Source organism: Doryrhamphus excisus, chromosome 2 (assembly GCF_030265055.1).
Source record: "Doryrhamphus excisus isolate RoL2022-K1 chromosome 2, RoL_Dexc_1.0, whole genome shotgun sequence".
Taxonomy (NCBI): Eukaryota; Metazoa; Chordata; class Actinopteri; order Syngnathiformes; family Syngnathidae; genus Doryrhamphus; species Doryrhamphus excisus.
Window position 1 is genome coordinate 17203086 of NC_080467.1, and position 23398 is coordinate 17226483.

Genomic DNA, 23398 nt, shown 5'->3' on the forward strand with positions numbered 1-23398 from the left:
CCCTGGACTGGTCGCCAGCCAATCACAATTAACCTAGCATGTTTTTGGAATGGGGGAGGAAACCGCAGTACCCGGAGAAAACCCACGCATGCACGGGGAGAACATGCAAACTCCACACAGAGATGGCCGAGGGTGGAATTGAACTTAGGTCTCCTAGCTGTGAGCCATGAAATAACATTATTTCTTTTTTTTAAAAAGCTATTGTGTAACCTTTTCAGGGGACCATCTTTAAACTTCCAGCCATTCAATGTTTTCATTACTTTTTACTTGCTCTTTCTAACAAGGAATACATGTCAAAATTCAAAATAAGGGCAGACTCTTTTAGTAACTGCCTAGGACTGGTCACAATAAAAGGCCACTCCAAAATGTGGACATTTATTCCACAGCACACAAAATGGCACAGATGCCACAAGTATCAAGGAAGTTAGTGACTGCCTAAGAACTTTTAACATTTTGGAGTGTCCTTTTATTGCGGCCAGCCAAAAGCACACCTGTGCAATAACCATGCTGTCTAATCAGCATGCAGTAGCAGCTTTTTGACTGCTTTGATAAGAATATGCAGTTAAGTAATGAATTATGTCAGAATCTTTCAGTTTAATGGAGAATAGTAGTGTAGAGGGGTAATACAGTAGCCGAGAGCGCACTCCATTTTATTCAACAAGATTAATTAACAATTAATTCCAAACAATTGAACAATCAATACATCAAATCATGGATTATTATCCCCACGTGACACAAATAATGGCATGAATAGGTAGTTCTTGAAAGGAGGAAATGAAGTGAAGCCAATGGAGAGATGGCCTTTTATTACAAGGACGTCAGCGACACAAAGTGAAATGCATAGAGGTAAAAGTTTGCTCCTGACTTGACACATTCCGTCACATGATTCACAGCCTTCCGAACGTGTGACGTTCATTCTCCAGCCAGCAGTTCATCGTACATCCAGATGGCAAAAGGGGGTGGGGCCACAGCGCGAGTCCATCTAAAGCGTAGTGCTGGAATGTGTTCTATGTGTTCTATCAGCGCTCTACCAGCTGGTAGAGTTACAGGAAGCAACACGAGGGACACGGTGGACGGAGTACACGTCTGTGGTAGTGGATTACAGTGGAAGCCGTTTATGGCGACTTAACCGAAGGCAGTCACTTCGGATTTTGGAGTTCAGATGGGAGGGTTTTGTTAGCAGAGCTAAGAAGTTTACCATAAAAGCAGCACTATGGTGAAACTCTGTATTTACGTTCTGTTTTCCATCCCAGCCTTTTTTATTGTGTTTTTACTGATTTCGACAACAACAAATCGGCACACGAGCAATAAGGATGTGTTGGGCAATTACATCTATGTCAAATATGTCAAAAATTGGGATTTAGCTTTGCAGTGGTGTTGACGTTTGGATTTACAACGGACTTGAACAAACACTTTGGAATCGAACACCACGTAGACTTCACACGCATGTTCTCCACTTTTACACCAATGACACAGTAGTAGAAGTACTGCCTGTACTTCGTCCTGAAAACGACACTTAACTCAACAGACTCAACATTCAGTTGCAGCGAGTTCTCTTTGTGTGACATTCACGAACGAGTGGAGTCTTTTGAACAGCTCTTTTGAGTAAAAGTTGAAATCCAACTCCCTTGCTCTTATATATTCTATTCCTCGACTTGCCAATGGATTGTCATTACTCCTTCGGCGAGCCATTCAAATGAATGTTCGCGAACGTCACATCAGGCCATTTAATGCAGCACATTTCATGTCGGTTAGGTCATTAATTAGATTACCCGTTAGTTGAAAATGCCGTTACTCCCAACATGCATCGACCGATAAACGGACTGATGTTGCCGTCTGCTGAAGCGGCCACTTTAGAGTGAACATGACGTGAGCGACAGTATCTGGTATGGCTTCCAAATGGTGAAAGCGGTGCGGTGGTATTAAGGCAAAGTTTTCAGAGGACAAACAATGCAGGAAACAAAGCATTTGTTGAATGAGAGCATTTAGTTGATCGGCAGCTACATAGGAGAGGCTACTCGTCATGTGACACAGCGACAAAATAAGTCAGCCAAAAAAAGACCCAAAAAAATTCTATGCATGTTAGGCACTTTGCCTATGAGCTTAATAGTGTCTTTTGCAGAGTAGTTGAGGCATCAAAAATAAGATCTTTTCAAAGGAAGACTATGAAAAGAAAAGCACTATGGCCCCAGACACGGGCTGACGAAGGGGGAAGAACTGGCAGAAAGTCTTGATGCCATCACTAACATGTTGAATAAATTCATGCAGTTCACGCTACTAAGAAAGAATCAAGTTGATAAATCAATAAACCTAACTATGAAGCAATATAATAAGTGTTCTCCTCATCTAAATAGAGATTATTATCATCTGATTCAACTGGAAGGCACATCCATAAGGCTTTAAAAAGGTGTCGCAAAGCATTCTTTCTCCATGCTTGTCTCCAAACATTCCAGGGAAAACGGCGTTTTTGGGGGGGGATGAGGGAGATGGGGGGGGTCCTCGCCGCTTCACAAACATTAAAACTCGTCAAATAAAGCGAACAACAAGTGTGGCCGCAACATATTCCACATCATACGGTAACAGTTGGTGCAAAAGAACCGCTTTGAAAAACCACACATCCGTCCATTTCGGAGAACCCCATCATTTCCATGAATCAGAAGAAATTGGAGAGAATGTACAAAGGTTGCAGGGAACAGATAAAAAGGAGGAGAGTTGGTACATTTTTAAAAGCACCCCAACCCTACTCGAACTGGGTCTTTTCCCCATCCTTCAACTTTATTCTTCTTGCTTGATTTTAAAACGTGCGCATGGTACATACTTATGTTTGGACTGGAACTGGAAGGGATATACTGTATATATGTACTGGATATATACGTATATATATAGAAAAGTGGCTCCACTAACAGACACTAGGTGGATGCGAGACATTCTCCTTGTGTATTTTTTTAAGAATAGAAGGTTAGGACACTCTGGTGGTTGCCGCGTACCAGGAGGATGGGGGGCAGGTCCTTTGACAACACCTCCAGCCAGGCCATGTACAGAGCGCTCGACACTGCACCCTTCCTGGCCAGTGGTAGGCTCCTGACGGGGGTCAAACACAAAGAGGATCAACTGACGTCATATGTGATATGTGATGGAAAACCCCCCCACAAAGACACATTGTATGGTGGATCCCAGCACATTCACAATTCAGCATTTTTTAGTCCCCCCCCCCGCCAAGAAAGTTATATTTTTGATGGTCTTTATCTGTTTATGTTCAAAAAAACTTGAAAAGTTCGGAATGGATTTGAATGACATTTTCAGGAATAGGATATGGAAAACTGATTGGGGGGGGGGGGGGTGATCTGGCTCACCGTCTGGATCCAGGAATCTTTAATATTGTTGCATCTTCGAAAGAATAGTACATCTTACAATATGTCCTTCAATGGGTTTTCTGAATGCCTTAAATTAGCATTTCAGTTCATTTAGCCATTTTTATGCATGAAATGTTTAACTTGGCCGTGTTTTTGACTAATAAAAGGCCATATTGAACGACAAAATAGCATATTTATTAAGTGAAGCTGATACATTTGAAGCACAATGTAGAGGTGGATTACTGTGCTTCATGTATGTATCAACTATAAAACATCTGAACGATCGCGCGTGCGCACACACGCACACACACACACACATATATACACGCGCACGAAAAGACCAAAATGGCTTACATGACGATGAGGTTGGCTGTGCTGGAGTGCTCCTTCAGTAGTTCGTTGAGTCTGATCTGACGATTAGTCTGGAAAAACAAAATATTTCATAAAAGTATCCAAATAAAATGTTAAAAACATAATATTGAATTCAGTAATAATGTATACATACAGGTGATAAAAAGCTTAGGACATATATGGATGTATAAACTGTAGTTTATACATCCATATATGTCCTAATATGTCCAAATTTGACACACATATATGTGTGTCAAATTTGGGTAACCGTCTAGACAGAACTGGATCCAGATGCACTCAAAATTAGTCAACCCTCATTATGAATTCTATTTTCCCGCAAAGTTTCTCAACTAAAACACACAGACGGGGAGCACATGCAAACTCCACATAGAGCTGCCCTAAGGGAGATCCAAACCCTCTGGAACCAGTAAACCACGGTAAACACGGACTACTGTATTCCATTAGTCCTTATTCTGCTCCTTTTTCTGTCTGTCCAAAATGCAACAGTCATTCATTTTCTACCGCTTTTTCCTCACGAGGGTCACAGGGGGTGCTGGAGCCTATCCCAGCTGTCTTCGGGCAAGAGGCGGGGTAGACCCTGGACTGGTGGCCAGCCAATCACAGAGCACATATAGACAAACAACCATTCACACTCACATTCATACCTATGGACAATTTGGAATCGCCAATTAACCTAGCATGTTTTTGGAATGTGGGAGGAAACTGGGAGTACCTGGAGAAAACCCACGCATGCACAGGGAGAACATGCAAACGCCACACAGAGATGGCCGAGGGTGAAACTGAACCCTGGTCTCCTAGCTGTGAGGTCTGCGCGCTAAACACTCGGTCCGCCGTGCCGCCCAAAATGCAACAATTATCTCAAATGAGATTTCCATATGAAATGTGGACTTGTAATGGCATATGTACAATCAAATACAAAACAGACCTTGGCACGATAGAGCTCCAACTCATTGTCGGTAATCCTCCACGGCTCACTGTTTTTCAGACGCTCAGCTGCCTCCTGCTCCATGTCGTCTTCCTTCAACCGATAGGGCTCAATCAGCTCCTCAAAGGCGGCCACCCTATACAACGGAAACCACAGCCGTGCTTTAGAAAATAATACAAGATTGCTGAACATAAATAACTAATTTAAGGCTTAATCTGGGAAACTGCCTGCTTGCTCGTGTGCGAGTTCCTGTATTGTGAGTTAGCCCTTGTGCTCTGCAATCGTTGACAACCATATCCAAAAGGGAACTTGGGAATTTGCAGGTGAATTTTAAAAGTAAGTTGAACCTGCAGGTTCGCCTGTTGTTTGGATTTGTTGATTTGTTGTGGGAACTTCATTTTTTAGGTCAAATAACCAAATATTTTGGTTGTATCAACAATGTAAATCAAGTAATCTCAACTCATTTTCAAATCAGGTTAACAAATTATTTCAATTAATTTCAATTTAATTGTGAGTTGAATTTACTTGAACTAATTAGTTAGACTAAATTAAAAGTGAGTTGAGATTACTTGACTTCCATTGTTTATACAACAAAAATATTTGTTTATTTGACCTAATAAAGAAAGTTCCCGAAACAAAGCAATAAGTCACTTGAACTTGATCTTTTAAGTTGGAGAAACTTTGTTGTGAGTTGAAATTACCTAAAATAATTTGCTAGATTTAAACAAAATTTTAAGGCAGCGAGGTTACAAATTATTTTAAGTTGAGTCAACTTGGATTTTTTTACAGTGTGAAAGAAACAATCCCAAAGTCGCTTATAACAAGCGGACCTGGCAATAATGGGTGAGGTGCTTTGTTTATATGTGATGTAACAGGTCAAGGGGAAAATTAGCTGGACATATAGTGCATATACAGTGGACAGGGACATCCGTATAGGAATACGGGAAGTACTTACTGTTCTTTTTTGGGCTTCGTGTTTATATCTCCCAGCACAGTGATGTCTGAGAAGTCTATCCTGAATTTGCTCAGCAGAGTTGCCATCCTACACAGGAAACATGAGCACAAAAAAAAACTGTAGTGAGTCCTGGAAAACCAGCTGCAACTCAAATGGAACTTGAAGTAAGTGTATTGTACAGTGGACCCCCGCAGTAGATTTTCCATCCTCCGAATGCCTTGCATTGGTTAACTTACTGATGTACAGAACACAGTCAGAGGCAACTTGCTAGGGGTAGAGGTTCCACTGAACCTCAGACGATGCAGGCATTGAAATGTGTGTTTACACACTAATATACATGCAAAACAATACTATTTTACATCCTGCAAGGTGTTTATGTGAGGACATCCAGCTCTACATACCTCTTTATCAAAACCCAATCAAGTTGGAAGACATACGTATACATATCAGTATTTCGAACTTCAGCAACTTTAGAGAGAAAAATGTGCTAGTGCTAATTTTATCCCACAAAAGGAAGCAGCTGGAGGTGACAAGAAGAGAGAGAGACAAAGAAGCAAGGATGGGTGGGGTGCAAGTGTGTGCACATATGTGTGTGTGTGGTAGTACTATATGCTAGAAACTACACAGTAATCCCTCATGTATATTGGTTTCAGAGACGATCATGATGAGAATTTCCATCAAATAGGATTCCTTATTTATAAGTGGAATATTTTGGTAGTTAGAGCATAACACCCCATTGTCATATTTCCACTCATGTTATATATACACGTGTATATATGTGTGTGTATATATATATATGTGTGTGTATATATATATATATATATATATATATATATATGTGTGTATATATATATATATACAGTGAAGAAAATAAGTATTTGAACACCCTGCTATTTTGCTATTTCTCCCACTTAGAAATCATGGAGGGGTCTGAAATTTTCATCGTAGGTGCATGTCCACTGTGAGAGAGATAAACTAAAAAGAAAAATCCAGAAATCACAATGCATGATTTTTTTAACAATTTATTTGTGTGATACAGCTGCTAATAAGTATTTGAACACCTGAGAAAATGAATGTTAATATTTGGTACAGTAGCCTTTGTTTGCTATTACAGAGGTCAAACGTTTCCTGTAGTTTTTCACCAGGTTTGCACACACTGCAGGAGGGATCTTGGCCCACTCCTCCACACAGATCTTCTCTAGATCAGTCAGGTTTCTGGGCTGTCGCTGAGAAACACGGAGTTTGAGCTCCCTCCAAAGATTTTCGATTGGGTTCAGGTCTGGAGACTGGCTGGGCCATGCTAGAACCTTGATATGCTTCTTACGGAGCCACTCCTTGGTTTTCCTGGCTGTGTGCTTCGGGTCGTTGTCGTGTTGGAAGACCCAGCCACGACCCATCTTCAATGCTCTGACAGAGGGAAGGAGGTTGTTCCCCAAAATCTCACAATACACGGCCCCAGTCATCCTCTCTTTAATGCAGTGCACTCGTCCTGTCCCATGTGCAGAAAAACACCCCCAAAGCATGATGCTACCACCCCCATGCTTCACAGTAGGGATGGTGTTCTTCGGATTGTACTCTTCATTCTTCTTCCTCCAAACACGCTTATTGGAATTATGACCAAAAAGTTCTATTTTGGTCTCATCTGACCATAAAACTTTCTCCCATGACTCCTCTGTATCATCCAAATGGTCATATGCAAACTTAAGACGGGCCTTGACATGTGCTGGTTTAAGCAGGGGAACCTTTCGTGCCATGCATGATTTCACATCATGACGTCTTAGTGTATTACCTACAGTAACCTTGGAAACGGTGGTCCCAGCTCTTTTCAGGTCATTGACCAAGTCCTGTCGTGTAGTTCTGGGCTGATTCCTCACCTTTCTTAGAATCATTGAGACCCCACGAGGTGATATCTTGCATGGGGCTCCACTCCGATTGAGATTGACCGTCATGTTTAGCTTCTTCCATTTTCTAATGATAGCTCCAACAGTGGACCTTTTTTCACCAAGCTGCTTGGTAATTGCTCCGTAGCCCTTTCCAGCCTTGTGGAGGTGTACAATTTTGTCTCTGGTGTCTTTGGACAGCTCTTTGGTCTTCGCCATGTTACAAGTTAAAGTCTTACTGATTGTATGGGGTGGACAGGTGTCTTTATGCAGCTAACGACCTCAAACAGGTGCATCTGATTCAGGATGATACATGGAGTGCAGGTGGACTTCTAATGGGCAGACTAACAGGTCTTTCAGGGTCAGAATTCTAGATGATACACAGGTGTTCAAATACTTATTTGCAGCTGTATCACACAAATAAATTGTTAAAAAATCATGCATTGTGATTTCTGGATTTTTCTTTTTAGTTTATCTCTCTCACAGTGGACATGCACCTACGATGAAAATTTCAGACCCCTCCATGATTTCTAAGTGGGAGAAATAGCAAAATAGCAGGGTGTTCAAATACTTATTTTCTTCACTGTATATATATATGAAGAGCTTGCAACCAAAAGGCGCTAAATCCATTTTGACTGATTTCGAGAAAATCAATGATTTTTAATTACGCACATATCAATCTATTTGGTCATCAAGTCTATATTGCAAATGAAAGAGCTATGAATATAGGTCATAAAAATGCATGCTATAAAAATCCTGCACACACCATGTATTTTATATATATTTTTTAATTTTTTTTTTTCCCGGATTTAGCGCCTTTTGGCTGAAATGATGGATTTAGCGCCTTTTGGCTACGTGTACTTAATGTACACAAACACACGTATAAACACGTGTATATATATATATACATACACGTATATATATGTATATATATATATACACGTATATATATATATATACATACACGTATATACACGTATATATATATATACACGTATATATATATATACACGTATATATATACACACACGTATATATATATATACATATACACACATATATATATATATACATATACACACGTATATATATATATACATATACACACGTATATATATATATATATACATATACACACGTATATATATATATATACATATACACACGTATATATATATATACATACATATACACACGTATATATATATATATATATATATACATATACACACGTATATATATATATATATATATATACATATACACACGTATATATATATATACATATACACACGTATATATATATATATACATATACGTATATATATATATATACATATACACACGTATATATATATATATACGTATATATATATATACACACACGTATATATATATATACACACACACGTGTATATATATATACATACACACACGTATATATATATATATATACACACACGTATATATATACACACACGTATATATATATATACACACACGTATATATATACACACACACGTATATATATATATACGTATATATATATACGTATATATATATATATGTATATATATATATATATATATATATATATATATATATATATATATATACACGTATATATATACACGTATATATATATATATATATATATATATATATATATATATATATATATATATATATATATATATATATATATATATATATATATATATACATACGTATATATATATATACATACGTATATATATATACGTATATATATATATACGTATATATATATATACGTATATATATATATATAACAGAACAGAGATTTGAGGTCAGCAAAGACTGCAGCTCAAGAACTCTGAGGTGATCTTTATGTTTTTGTTGGTATTTATACTCCTGTTACATATTACTAGCAAATGTGTCGTTTTGTCTTTGTAATCTGAATGATTTGTAGTCATATTTATAGGTATTTAATGCTCATTGCCTCTACTGTAGCTAACATTAGCTAGCTACAGTTTGCTGATGACAGCTGGCTAATAGCTGAGCAAGCATAATATCAACAACAGTAATATAGAGTAGACAGTATTGCTGATGCCTCATATTTATTGAGAGTGGTACTGTAGTCCTACATAATCTGATATACACTTGTCCATTTATTATTTTATGCAACCCACCAGCTCTCCTAAGATGCTGCCCTCAACAACTAGTTCCTTTCAGACTATCAGTCGCTGCTTGGTCTTTGGTCTGGGCCCCCTTTGATAACCCTATAGAAAATAATGCTGTATAGAAGTTCGTTGTACTCAACATTTCCAGGTCAACTTTTTGGCAATTAGACTAGAAATTGCACATTTTCCGAAATTTTACAAAAGTTTATGTGTGAGGTGGCACCCCTAAATCTCAATGGATTTCCTCAAAACTTTGAAAAAGACATTTTTATGTTCATTAGAAAAAAATGGAATGCCATATATATATATATATATTACACGTACACAACCCTGACTTCTGCATCTGTCTCTCTCACACCAACTACCCTCAAGTCCTCCTTCACTACATCCATAAACCTCCTCTTTGGTCTTCTTCTACGCCTCCTACCTGGCAGCATCCTTCTACCAATATATTCACTATCTCGAACCATCTCAGTCTGGCCTCTGACTTTATCTCCAAGGCCTCTAACATGTAATGTCCCTCTGATGTACTCGTTCCTGATCCTATCCATCCTGGTCACTCCCAATAAGAACCTTAGCATCCTCATCTCTGCTACCTTCAGTTCAGCTTCCTGTCTTTTCCTCAGTAGCTCTGTCTTTAGACCAAACAACATCGCTGGTCTTACCACAGTTTTGTATACTTTCCTTTGTTTGTCTGTCAAAAAATGTTTTTTTTAAACTTACGCTCGGCGGTCATGGTCTATCCTGTTGATCTTGCCCCCAATGAAAACGCGAATCTTGCAGTCCTTCCATCGCTTCTTGTTGGTCAACAGATAGGGGATGAGCAGAGTCAAACCTGCAGACAAAAATAATGAATACCTCCTTCTCCATTATGAACAACAAATTACCACATTGCCCAAATAACTAATTATTATTTCACTGATTAAAATGGGTGTCTAATGATTTGCTACAATATAGCATGCAGTGATAAAAAGCAACACGTTTTACATTTGCTTTGATGAATAAAACAATCTGTGGGAGTCTGAGCAGAGAGACAAAAATCTTGGATACAAGGGATCCTATTTATTTCCTTCCAAATCTTACCTCCATCATCAAACAGCCACCAGACGTCAACAGTGCCCTTCCCTTGTTTCTTCTGGAACTGCTGGCTGGCCTCCAGCAGTCTCTGGTCACACACATTCAGTGGTACAGCGGCGTTCTTCTTATCTGCAGGGATGGTTTCCAAGCAGCATATCCGTGCACACAACACCACATGCAAACAACAGAACATTTCAATTAAAAGTCAATACATTTCACAATATCCTGTCACTTTGTGTACAATTGCAACTCAACTCAAACCAAAAATGAACTGAACAAAATGAATACATTTGATTCATTGTGTCAGCTTAATTAATATACTGTACAGTATTTACTTGAAAATCTATTAGAGTTGAAGTGAAAACACTGTATAGGTATATAGCTTTAGACCTGACTTTACTATTTACTTGCAAAGACTGGACGCAGGGGTGGACTTCAATTAATATATGAATATATCTTAATAGTAAAATACACTAGGTAATTGGCCATGATGTGAAATTTACAGCAAACGTATGATTCAATTAGTTAAATCAGTGTTTTCATGAGAAAAACTTGTATTGCTTACAATCATACAGTAGCTATTATTTGTGTGAAAGACAACCCTAGCTTTATCCTGGGGAACGCTCTCATTTATCCAGGTCATTGGGACATTGAATCGATCGTGATCGGTGTCATCAGTTTGAGCTCAAATACTAAATAGGACAGCTCGAGTCTGAAAAGTCAGACAAGAGCTTAAAGACCTGATAGGACAGCTTTAGTCTGAAATGCCAGACGAGGGCTGAAAAACTAGATGGGACAGCTATAGTCCGAAATATCAGATGAGAGCTCAAAGACTAGATAGGACAGCTCTAGTATGAAAAGTCAGATGAAAACTCAAAGACTAGATAGGACAGCTCTTGGATGAAAGGTCCAATGAGAGCTCAAAGACTATATAGCACAGCTCTAGGATGAAAAATCAGACGAGAGCTCAAAGACTAGATAGGACAGCTCTAGGATGAAAAGTCAGGCGAGAGCACAAAGACTAGGTAGAACAGCTCTGGTGTGAAAAGTCAGTCGTGAGCTAAAACAATACATGGTTAGGAAAACTTTCGGCTGAAATGCCAGATAAGAACCAAAGACTAACAGGTCAGCTCTGGTGTTCTTTGAGCTTGTCTGACATTTCAGACTAGGGCTGTCCTATCTAGTCTTTGAGCATGAACTGATGAAGACTGCTGTGTGATCAATTCAATGCCATGATAGAACCGAAGCTCTAATTTTCTACTAACACCGCATACATTTACATGATTGTGAATTGATTCCATGTATGCTTCATAAACACTGAGTGACTGCCAACAATGTGAAGACCTGAATTATATAGACTAGCCTGCAAACACAAAACAGGAGACACATTTCCATCCTGTAAAAGACCTCAAGACAATGCATCAATTGCAGAGAAGTGAAGCAACAAGTAGAAATCAACAGTTGCAGCCAAAAGTTTCCATAAAGTCATCAAGAGTATGAATGTCATAGTAGTTAGGAGCCCTTAATGATTTGTTTTCCAGGGTCAAAATGATTGTATAACATGCATCTTCAGTGATTTTAAGAAACAAGATTCATACGCATCATGAGTGTATGGAAACTTCTGACGGCAACCGTTAAGTTTTGGCAGACACTCAAAACGATGACAATAGTTTTAGGCTTTTGGCACTGGAAGACAGGTAAAGAGGCCGTGCTTGAGCTAGAAACTGGATAGCGGGAGAAGACAGCATTATAAACCAGTTGCGTCTTAGGTGAGAACAACAAATGACAGCAGAGATCAAGACCATATTAGAATATGGGGTTAATCTATGGAAAAAAAGATTTGAGCACGAAGGCAGGAAACACAGAGACTGTACAGAACAAACGGTAAAAACGAGAAAGCACTATGCTGAGAAAGAGAGCAAGATTTAAGGCAACCCATGAAATGAATATCCTGCCTTTTTTCAACAGGGGCTGGGTTGGAGCTTTGCCATCATCGTCATCATCTGGGAAATGTGAGACAAAAGAAGAGAAAAATAAAAATGATTTGCAAAACTGATCAGATAGCCACCGACTCAACAGAATTCCATGAGTACGACAAATAATAGTATACAAACCAAACTTTCAAACAATACATTGAAAAAGAAATTATGCTCTCTTAAGTTCAGTAACATTTTGTACAAAAAACAATTTACAAGGATTTAAAATAAGTAAATACACCCTCAGTGTCCCCTGTACATTTCCTATACCTCTTATGTTCACGGATAAGGTGGATGGGATAAGAGCCACATGACTGCATGGTAACCCATAGCAAGCCAGGCTGTCAACAACAACAAACAGTATGAGACCATCGACCTCTGCCCTGCAATAGTATGTGATGTCATCCATATAGATGGGACGGTAAACGTGGCATGTTGAAGCAATCTTAGCTCCCGTCAACACAGCCTACCTCATTCCATTGTGACAGAAACACTCTCAGAAAAAAAGACAACAAAACAAAACAAAAACATGTGATTCTACACACAAAACTGTCAAATAAAAGTGTCTTTTCTCTGGCACTCTGTTTACATTGGAAGGACATCTTGGTCTTCTGAAGAACCGCTCAGGAGTCTCACGTCTATGCAGAAGGTTTCGAACATAAACAGTTTTCAACAAAAATTATCAACAAAACTTTGCCTCGGTTCTTGTATATTGTCTCCATTATGATTGATAGCATCTCTAGTGTATTCAGCCATACATACACACACACACACACACACACACACACACACACACACACGCACTCCATCTTACAGACAACATGTAGTATTCTGGTCACTCGGTGTCAGTAATGTTGAGACATGACATTAGATTACATTAGCTTTAACACTGTATGGAGACTGGCTAATGAGCTAGCAGAAAACGAGCTGACATGTCATGGCTGAGATCGAATGGGGGAAAAAAATGGTTGGCCTCTCATTCTGTGTGGAAGTGGTAAGTTTTTGGCTTCTTTGTCCTTCCCCACTCTGTTTGAAACACTCCTTCTTGGAGAGGCTAACTAGATATCTCACTAGCTTGTTATGCTAGTGGTGGCTGCCTGTTACTGTATGTACCTGCAGTGACCCATAGCCTGCAAAACGTGATGTAAACAATGAATAATAGGAATGTAAAAGTGACTATTGGGGTGTTATTTTATGTCTACAAGGCTCTAATAATGTATTTGGAAAGCCATACACAGGTTTTCTATTCTCTAAATACGAAAATATTCCGTTTATTCATATTTAATCCTAAAACTGTCTTATTGCGGTTGTGTCTGGAGCCAATTAATTGTGACAAACAAGAGACGACTGCACTGAATTTACACAATAGTATGGTTTCCTGTAAGGAACATTGATTTGACAGTGTTACATAAGTCCATTTGCCCTGTACAGTATCAGTCCTTGGGATCGAGTGCCCAAAAAAAGCACTCTACACATTGGTGACTCACTGTCTGTGACTGCTAAATAATGCAACATGGGGCCAAAGAATGTTACGGGTGCTGGTGATTTCATAAAGATGGTGAGGAAGACTGTTGAATTCAAGAAATGACTCATTGCAAAGTACAAAGATGTCATCCACATGTAGACCAATCATTGTTCTCAATAGCCACGTTTACATGAGGAGTTTTTCCTCTTTTCGAATGGAATCTTTCCGAATGACTTTTCAGAAAACAATGGTATACATGGAAAGGAATATTCCAATCTCTTGTCGACATGTGACGCTATAATCAAACAGAATACTTAAGGGGACATGTGCAGTAAAGCGTAAACATCAACATCATGTGATACCGACTTCCCCAAGTTTTTCTTTCACTTGTTGGAATAACTCCGTATTGCAAATACTTTGAAATTTAGTTTGGATCAAAAACAAACTTTCCGCAACAGTCCAGTGCCGATTGCTGGCCTCTATTTTTAAAACTGAAGACGTCTCGAGCTGCGTGTTATGTCATATCTGAGCATGCACTGAAAGAACGCAGGATAAATGTTAACAGGAAAAGATCAAATTCAATCTAGCTAATATTTTATAATTAAACTCAGGACATGTTTTATATAGATATATATTTTCTTTTTAAAGAAAAACGAGACTTGTGAGTAAAGTATAGAAGGGTGTAGATTCTGTTTCACAGATGGCGCTAATGCACACGAAAGCTGCTTGCCAACCGCCAATAAACAAAAGAAGAAGAAAAACACGACGAAGAAGAACGCACCCTGACAACTTTCCGTTTGAGCGGGTACAAGATACCTCAATCGGATTGCGGAAAGGAATATTCCACCCCTGTGAATCCGATTACATATATGTTCATTCGTATTGGCACTTTTCTTATGGAATGAGGTGTAGACAAAGGTTAAATAAACTGAATGCAGTTGGAATATTTGGGTCCATGTATACGTGGCTAATGACATTTTTCTTACATTTTTACAGATAAAGAAAAAATGCCTTGAATTCCATACTTTTCCATCTGGCCTTTTGGAACTAAATGATAAGAAAAAACGAGGTACCAATCATTGCAAGAGTCTTTGGTGCAGAACAGGCAGGCATATTATATTACTGAATATACAGAAAAGTAGTGGTACTCCATACACTAAACAGGACATGTGTTAAAATAAACGGAAGGAATGATTGATGATTTCAAACAATGGATATGATGAAGTGTGAAAACATTCCATTCCATTAGCTTACCTTTCTGTGTAGCTGGACTGTTTTGGAGGCTTGTGGCTTTGGAGGAAGGCTTCGAGGAATCTCCGTCAGAGTCTTTGCTAGTGTCAATGGATACAATCACATCTTTCATTCCAGATGACTTTTCTTGGGAGGACAGCAAATCATCTGGAAGAAACAAAGTTCATGAAATTCTCAATTCATAGTCACATTTCTAGAAAGCTGTTCAGACACAGTATCTATGCATAATTGTACTACCTTGTCCATGTATGTGTGAAATATCCAAGCCCTCCTTCAGTCGCAGAATAACAGCACCATACTGGAAGTCAAATGCATCACTAAAAAGGAGGGAAAATAAAACAAATCAGCAGGAGGTCTATCGAAAAAATAAAGATATTTTAAAATCTGGCCCTTCTGACAGAACTGTACAAATGTGAGCTCTTGCAAATGTCAGCTTCAAGCTTATTAAAAAAAAAAACAAAAAAAAACATTTGGGGTAAACTCAGGTAAAAAAGATCAAAACTGAGACAGATCCAGACCACCCACAGCCAGCATGCAAAGAAGAGATGCAGTAACAGTCATGGTTAGGTAGTGCAATGGGGGCGCTGGTGTTCAAACTTACTATATCCCACCCTCTTCCTGCTCAATCCATGAAAGCCACACCTAACGTAGCACACACGCAGGAAAAGGTGACGTGAGCTTCCCTGAGACTGCATGCATGCGTTTGCACACATCCTTTTCAGGCCGAATGACCAATCTCATATCTCAACTCATAATTTGTACAGTCTGTTCTATGAAACCACAACATCTGCTCGCTGGTGTTGGTGTTGGTGTTCTCATATCGGTCGGGAGGGCCTTCAAAGTGACAAAGCGTATAAAAAGAACAGCTCGGAGAGGGATTTTGGGGTTTATGACAACAATATCAAGTATTATTTTTAGATAGATGTTCCTTACAGCGGGAGCTTTAACATGTTGTCAACAAAAGCTCAACTTACTGGATTATACTCATATACGTCTCCACATTCATCATGTCACCGTCCCGCCAATCATTCTTGAAGCCCAGCACTAGTGTGTTAGGCTTCAGACGACCCAAACCTGTAGCCTTAAGAGGGAGAAATATCTGATTTAGAAAATGACATCCTGAGAGGACGATGCCAGCCATTGGAGTACTCACTGCAATATCATGCACGGCTAACAATTTGACAACTTCATTTATGAAGCATGCTAATAAAACGTATCCCCTTGGATTTGATGCTTAATGTGAACCATTTTGTATATGTGCGGCTGCTATGACACAATGTAATTTACTGCACAGGATCAATAAAGTATCTATTAGTCGAATTAAAGCAATAAAACAACCCAAATACATCCAGAATAGAATATTCAAAATGCTCTTTTGCATAAGACTAGAGAGGACAAGCAGTTGATGCGCAGGCGGTGATATCAGCATTGTATGCAAATCACAGTGTCTTATGGCATATTGTTGTTTATGTTAAGTAGTAATAACAGCATGCACAGAATCCTTGACAAATATTCTTGTGAAAGTTGTCATGTACATGTACATAGGCCCTACCTGGAGCAGGAACTGGCTCCCCTGCCTCATGTCCTCTGCAAACACTGGAGTATAGAAAGCCTTTGTTTCATTCTTCAGCAGCCAACGCTGGTACCGGGATTGTTCTGTCGCAAGATCTTTAAAGTTTGGTCGTCTATAACCCTGTGGAGTGGCAAACACACACAGTATGATAAAATGGTGACAATGTAATATTTGATTAACTATGATAACTCTATACAGGGTCAGGCAAAATGATCTGACACATTTGTAGATTAAATAAAAGGCAAATAAAGAAACAAGAAAGTGTTTTTATTTTCGAAAAGTACATATAATGCCATTTTTCTTTGTTTCTTTATAATGCCATTGCTTTTCGTTTCTTTTTCAGTTGCTGCCATGCATTGGACTGGTGAGCATGGCGCTTTCATTGTGGAAAAGTTTATCAAAACAAACAAATCTGTAACTGCAACACAACGAGTGTTCCGTTTGCACTTCAATCTTGGTAGACATGATCCCACCAGTACCAGTTCGAAACACCATCTTGTTATGGGTTACCAACATCAGAGCTACTGGATCTGCATTAAAACCAACATCAACCGGCTGACCTCGCACCGCAAGAGCTGATTTAATTTTTAAAACATAATGAAACAGATGTACTTTTCGAAAATAAAAACATTTACCCTACAAATGTGTCAGATCATTTTGCCTGACCCTGTATAATATCAGCATATTTTTCAGATGCAATTTTAATCTTTATTATTCTAATTATGGATAAGTAAACTCAGCGGAATATTAATAAATTGTTATCCTTTCACTAGCAGCAGCTACTTATGTAGAAATAAGCGTTTTTGAACCGTTTCTTGGCTTTGCTTTGTGTCATGAAATCCACTATAGAAATGAGTGTTTCCCACACTTAAAGTTTCTTAAACTATTGCCACAAGAACAGTTTCTTCCCGTTTCTTCCCGTCTGCTGTCAGTTTCATCAACAAGGCCCCCGAACCCCACCTGACACTCTTCACACCCCACCTCTGCCTCATCCTGCCACTTTGACACTTTCATTATACGTATGCGTTACATTAACGCTCAGTTTGGACTCTTAGGAAAAACAATCAGACTGCACTTCCGGAATAACAAACAAAAACAGACTGTGTACATATATTTATACTGTTATTCTGTATATTTTGTATTTTCATATTTTGTATTTCATATTTTGTATTTTTCATTCTTTTTTAATAGATGTGTATGCACCTACTATACCAAAACAAATTCCTAGTATGTGTTTGATCATACATCATACAATAAACCTTTTCTGATTCTGATTCTATTATTTCATGACAAACTGAAAAATGTGCCTATTGCTGAAACCTTTTCAATGTGTTGCCTTGACTTCGACTGAATTGCCTTTTGCACAATTTTATGACGAAGACGAAGGTTCCAATGTATGTTGTGAAGACAGTTAGATGGTCACCAATGTTATTAATTAACAGGCAACTCATTGTATTGTTATCAAAATCATTAGTGAATACATTGTCAATTTGCATTATTGTATTGTATTGTTACACGCTCTGTATGATATAAAGCCATTAAAAAACATTATCTCACCGTGCGAACATGGCCACAGACCATCAGACCCACATTCTTCGTGAAGCTGTGGACCAGGTCCAGTAGAGCTGGACGGGAGTTGGGGTAACCGGTCATCACCAGACACTGGGGTCTACACAGAATATTAAGTAAATGTGTCAGTTTTCTAACTTTGAGTTCGTGTTTCTGTGGTAGTGTCTTCAGGAGGGGAAAAAAGCTCTAAAGCAGATTAGCACATATCAAAGCAAATATGTTAAGCTCCTTGGGATTTTCACGAGAATGAGCTCAAAGGACATCATTTGATACCCGTTATCTTGCTTGCTTTGTTACCATCTGAACTTAAATGGCAAAATACAGCTACTAATGTTTCTACATTCCAATGCTTCCTATTTTTAACCATTCTAATTATTAACTAGCCAAAACATAACATAATTCCACAGAACTTGTGCGTGGTCGTGTTCTATACCTGAAATTCTTAATGTGGTCTTCTACGCTGCTGAGGTGCAAAGTGTGGGTCAGAGCTTGGTGGTAGGTCAGCGCCTGGGTCGATGAGCCCCAGTTCACATCTGGACGGGAAGGTGCACGCAGAAACAGACATTGGAATTAGGAAGTGTGTTTATGGATCACCCTGCTGAGCCACAGGCCGCCTGGCCCATGTGGCGTTGCAGGCAGTAAGTGAGCTTTGTATGTATGTGTAGCTGCATGTCAAACTGAGTGTGCACACAGATGTGCTCCGAGTTGTGTTTGTGGAGACTCCAAAGACATAGCAGTCATGTATCACGTAAGCACTTAATTCAACATTCGCAATTCAACTGATAACTGACCCCTGCACATTCATCATTCAAAGCCCCACAAATTTATGGTCAAAACATTTTTTTCACCTAAAGTAGGCTGTTTTTGCTGCAGAAAACCCAACTCATTCACCCCAGGTCTGTAACATTTTTTTTAAAAATACAGTGAAACCTCATTTAACATCCACCCCCGATTAGAGTGTTCACTTAACATAAATAAATTCTGGTTAGCACATCGTAACGTATGTGTTTTATCGTGTTATTAACACACTATGCGAGTTCAACTGTGTTCTTAATGTATTTTTTTAAATCACAAATCATCGTTAGTTTCTAACAAAGAACATATCATGCCAAGTTACATAATGGCAACCTGAACAGCAAAAGTACATAGCCCGTTTATGATGTCATCAGCGGTCGACCTTCAAAATGTTAACACAAAACATGTTTTTAAAAATAGTTTTACATGCATAAAACAATCCTTGATAGAATATAAATGATGAATGAAGGGGATAAATGAACTAAATGAACTTCATTGAGATTCCTGATGTGAGTATTCCCAAAGACATGATGTGGCAGCGAGACACAAAACGGAACCACCTTCTTGTTTTACCATGAGTTATTTCTTGCATTCATCTCAATTCAATAGTGTTCCTAAACATTCCTTACCAAAAAGCTGTTAATTGAAACTTCCTGTGGCTCCATTTTGTCTTACAGAGGTGAGAAATACCATTGAATTCAAGTAGTAACTCATGGCACATCATGTCTTTGGAAACAGTCACAACAATCACGTCTTTAACCAAAGTAACAGTAACATCAAATATTCATTTATCCCTTTCGTTCATCTGTTTTGTGTATTTATATGCATTAGAAAATGTTTACTGCATGCATCTCTCCCATTGAAATACATGCTCTGCAGCAACCAAGAAGTGAAAAAGGTATCTTGCCGTGTTATACCGAAGAAGTTACGCATTGTAGGGAAATTTCACATGTGCACACACACAGTTCAGTTGCACATGGCCATGGTGCTATATTTGTAAATTAATAGTTATTTCCTTGTAAAACAAACATTTTTGGTGGTGTTTATGTTGTGGCATCATTTTTTAGACATTTTGCCTAAATATACGTATATATGGCTAAATATGTGTCAAAGTGAAAGTTATACTTGTTGACAGTGTGTTTTCAATCATGACAGTGTGGGTGTACTTTACATATTCAAATCTAATAGAAACAAACGGCTGAAGATTACATTCTTACCTGGCTTTTTGTAGTTGACATAAATATAGAGACCCAGGACAATGACGTTGGTGAAAAGAGCAGCCCACCAATTGATGACAAACATCACCACGCAGCACAGTATAGCTCCAGCCAGAGAAACCCACATGTTGTAATATTTGAAGCTAGGACGCCACCCTGGAAGATGAATGGTACAAGTTTAGAAACAAGATGTGAAAATTAAAATGACCTGTGTACAGCAGCCTCTTTTACACCGAGGTCCCACAGAATTGCTGCATCAGAGCCATTACAGAAGATCTGGAATTAATCTGTGCATGTTTACACAGAAACCAGCAGAAGTGGGAAATTGCTGTAGCTCTCACACAGCAGCACATCATCCCAAAATGTAATTCCGTATTTTCAGACTAAAAATCCAACATATATAGATCGCACTGGCATATGAGTCTGGTATATGATGGGGCTATCATCCGAACAAGCGTTCATTTCTTACAAAGACATACAGTAGTCTCTAAGGTAGAAGCATTTATGTGCCAAACTGTGTCACAAGCTCAAATCAAATTCTTGTGGCCACTAGGTGTCACCAACCAACTAAGAGGCAGCATATGTACATTTTGATGTATGAATTGCGGCAAACTATAAAAGTGTGAAAATACAGTAATTAGATGCATGACAAAATCAACACGGTGGGAGAGGCGAATGTGAAGAAGTCACATTGTTCCACTGTTCCCGTATGTATGCGCCGTCCCTCCTCTGTTAAGGCTCTGATACTATCCCAAAAGGATTTTAAAGAATTGCTCGGTCGACTTCTTCCCCCATTCCGTGCCTGTTACACCACACAGCGACACAGAAAAAGGCTGGAAAATTTAGGCTTTTATGGATAGTTAAAAAAGGGGGTCGGGGGCTGCTGGCATGTCCACATATAAACCTTGGCAAAATATATACTTCTGTTAAAATGAGGAAAAGAATTAGATGTTGAAGTTGAGTAGGTTCGTCAACATGGGTGGACAACATGAGAAACTGTTTTTGAATGAATTGTGGTCATGGTCTGAAAGGAAATAAATGGATAAAGGGCAAGTTGAAAATGAGCTTGGGTTAAATAATGAGATATCAGTCTGTTACACAGGACACCAGAAAGCTATACCAGCTATTAGGAAACACAGTATTTATTGACTGGTTGTGGAGGAAACACAAGAGCTAAGCTAATTGGTTTTTAGTGATAGGACATAGTTGCTCTGCCTTGTTATATACTGAGAGTCTAAAACCAAAAGACATAAAGGGTACATTGACTGTGCCATTGAGCTCAATCAGAAGCAGGTATATTTCCCTGAGTAAGATTGGCTGTAAAGAGGCGACATTTCTTTTTTTTTTTTATTTATTGTAGTTGGATAAGTGGTAAAATCTAGTCTCGCCGTTCACCTCAAATTGAGCCATGTACCATTTGTGTCCATATTCAGTAATTACATGATCTTGAGGTGAGAGAATCTGTACCTGGAGCACAGCTAGAGCGCTGGGATTAAAGGGGAAGAGAGCACAGAATTTAATATGGAAAAAACCCAAAACATTGCAGTTTAATCAAAGCATTTCTTTGAAAATCAGTCATAAAACTCTATTCCAAAATTTTCATAGCTATTTTTCTGTAAACAAGAACATACTTATTAAAAAGTGTGTGAGAGTGAGAGTGAGAGTGAGAGAGAGAGAGAGTGTGTGAGAGAGAGAGAGAGAGAGAGAGAGAAAGTACTGAGGAATCTGAAGGAGCAGACCTGTCAACTTTCAAGATGTTTTATGAGCACTCCCCATGACAACAACAAAAAACAAAGAATGAGGGACGGGGGAGGGGTGTATGTGTTTTTAGGTGGGTGGGAAAGGGGAGCGTGGATATTTTTGTACACAGTCATCCCTCACTAAATAGCAGTTCCACCATTGTTCCCTCACTCTATCGCATTTTTTCAAAAATTAATTAATAAATGCCCATTGTTTCGTGGCCATCTATGGACTATTAAAGATGAAATTATATTAATTAATTATATATGTTGTAGTTCTACTTAAAACCTAATTATAGTCCAAAAGTCCAAAAATGCATCCATCCATCCATTTTCTACCGCTTATACTCAAGAGGGTTGCAGGGATGCTGGAGCCTATCCCGGCTGTCTTCGGGCGAGAGGCAGGGTACACCCTGGACTGGTGGCCAGCCAATCACAGGGCACATATAGACAAACAACCATTCACACTCACATTCATAGCTATGGACAATTTGGAGTCGCCAATTAACCTGGCATGTTTTTTTTTGTTGTTGTTTTTTTACACACAATAAATTTTAGATTTTGCAGAATCTGCACCAATTCCAGCTGTATTTCCTTGGATTTGTGCTTCCTGCCAAAACGGTCTGTTTTAATTTATTCCACCCACGGCTTGCCTCTGGGCATGCCCACGCCACATAAGGACGTCCGCCCACAGTGACATCACAAAAGAACAGTTTTACCACGCCTTTTGAAACTGAGCGTTTTGTGCCATCCCAAACTTCTTTTAGGGCCCACTTCCAAATGCGCAAACCTCATTATCTGAAACGTTGGCATCGTTTAATATGAGAATACAACATTCTAACTAGATTTTGTGGGCTGGGCCATACTATGTAGGATCTCGCTCACAAGTCAGATTTCAATCATTCATCTGTGATGAGTATGGCGAAGACAAGCCCGTGCTCTCATGTGTATGATGTCACCCTGATCCACTTATGCCTTTCTTCATTAATTATGTATAAAACATACCTCATGAGCTGTCATTAATTCTGATTTAAGGTTAATTATTTATGATAGGATAACTTGACGCAACGTCCACATGGGATAATATG

The 23398-nt window shown here is 38.8% G+C and overlaps 1 protein-coding gene across 2 annotated transcripts in view; it reads right to left on the reverse strand.

The window, feature by feature from the left end:
- Nucleotides 1-624: 624 nt before the first annotated feature.
- The window catches only part of slc12a2 (solute carrier family 12 member 2), a 46149-nt gene continuing 23375 nt past the window's right edge, over nucleotides 625-23398 (reverse strand). The window contains exons 14-27 of one of the 2 annotated variants that reach the window (XM_058059617.1): nucleotides 20572-20727; nucleotides 18993-19092; nucleotides 18548-18659; nucleotides 16970-17110; nucleotides 16392-16498; nucleotides 15655-15734; nucleotides 15421-15564; nucleotides 12681-12728; nucleotides 10732-10854; nucleotides 10372-10483; nucleotides 5606-5692; nucleotides 4651-4786; nucleotides 3708-3775; nucleotides 625-3081 (exon numbers count right to left, since the gene is read on the reverse strand). In XM_058059617.1, the coding sequence (XP_057915600.1) occupies nucleotides 2946-3081; nucleotides 3708-3775; nucleotides 4651-4786; nucleotides 5606-5692; nucleotides 10372-10483; nucleotides 10732-10854; nucleotides 12681-12728; nucleotides 15421-15564; nucleotides 15655-15734; nucleotides 16392-16498; nucleotides 16970-17110; nucleotides 18548-18659; nucleotides 18993-19092; nucleotides 20572-20727 (1550 nt within the window). In that variant the 3' untranslated portion in view covers nucleotides 625-2945. The remainder of the gene's footprint in view (nucleotides 3082-3707; nucleotides 3776-4650; nucleotides 4787-5605; nucleotides 5693-10371; nucleotides 10484-10731; nucleotides 10855-12680; nucleotides 12729-15420; nucleotides 15565-15654; nucleotides 15735-16391; nucleotides 16499-16969; nucleotides 17111-18547; nucleotides 18660-18992; nucleotides 19093-20571; nucleotides 20728-23398) is intronic. The other variant, XM_058059626.1, reaches the window with a different exon arrangement.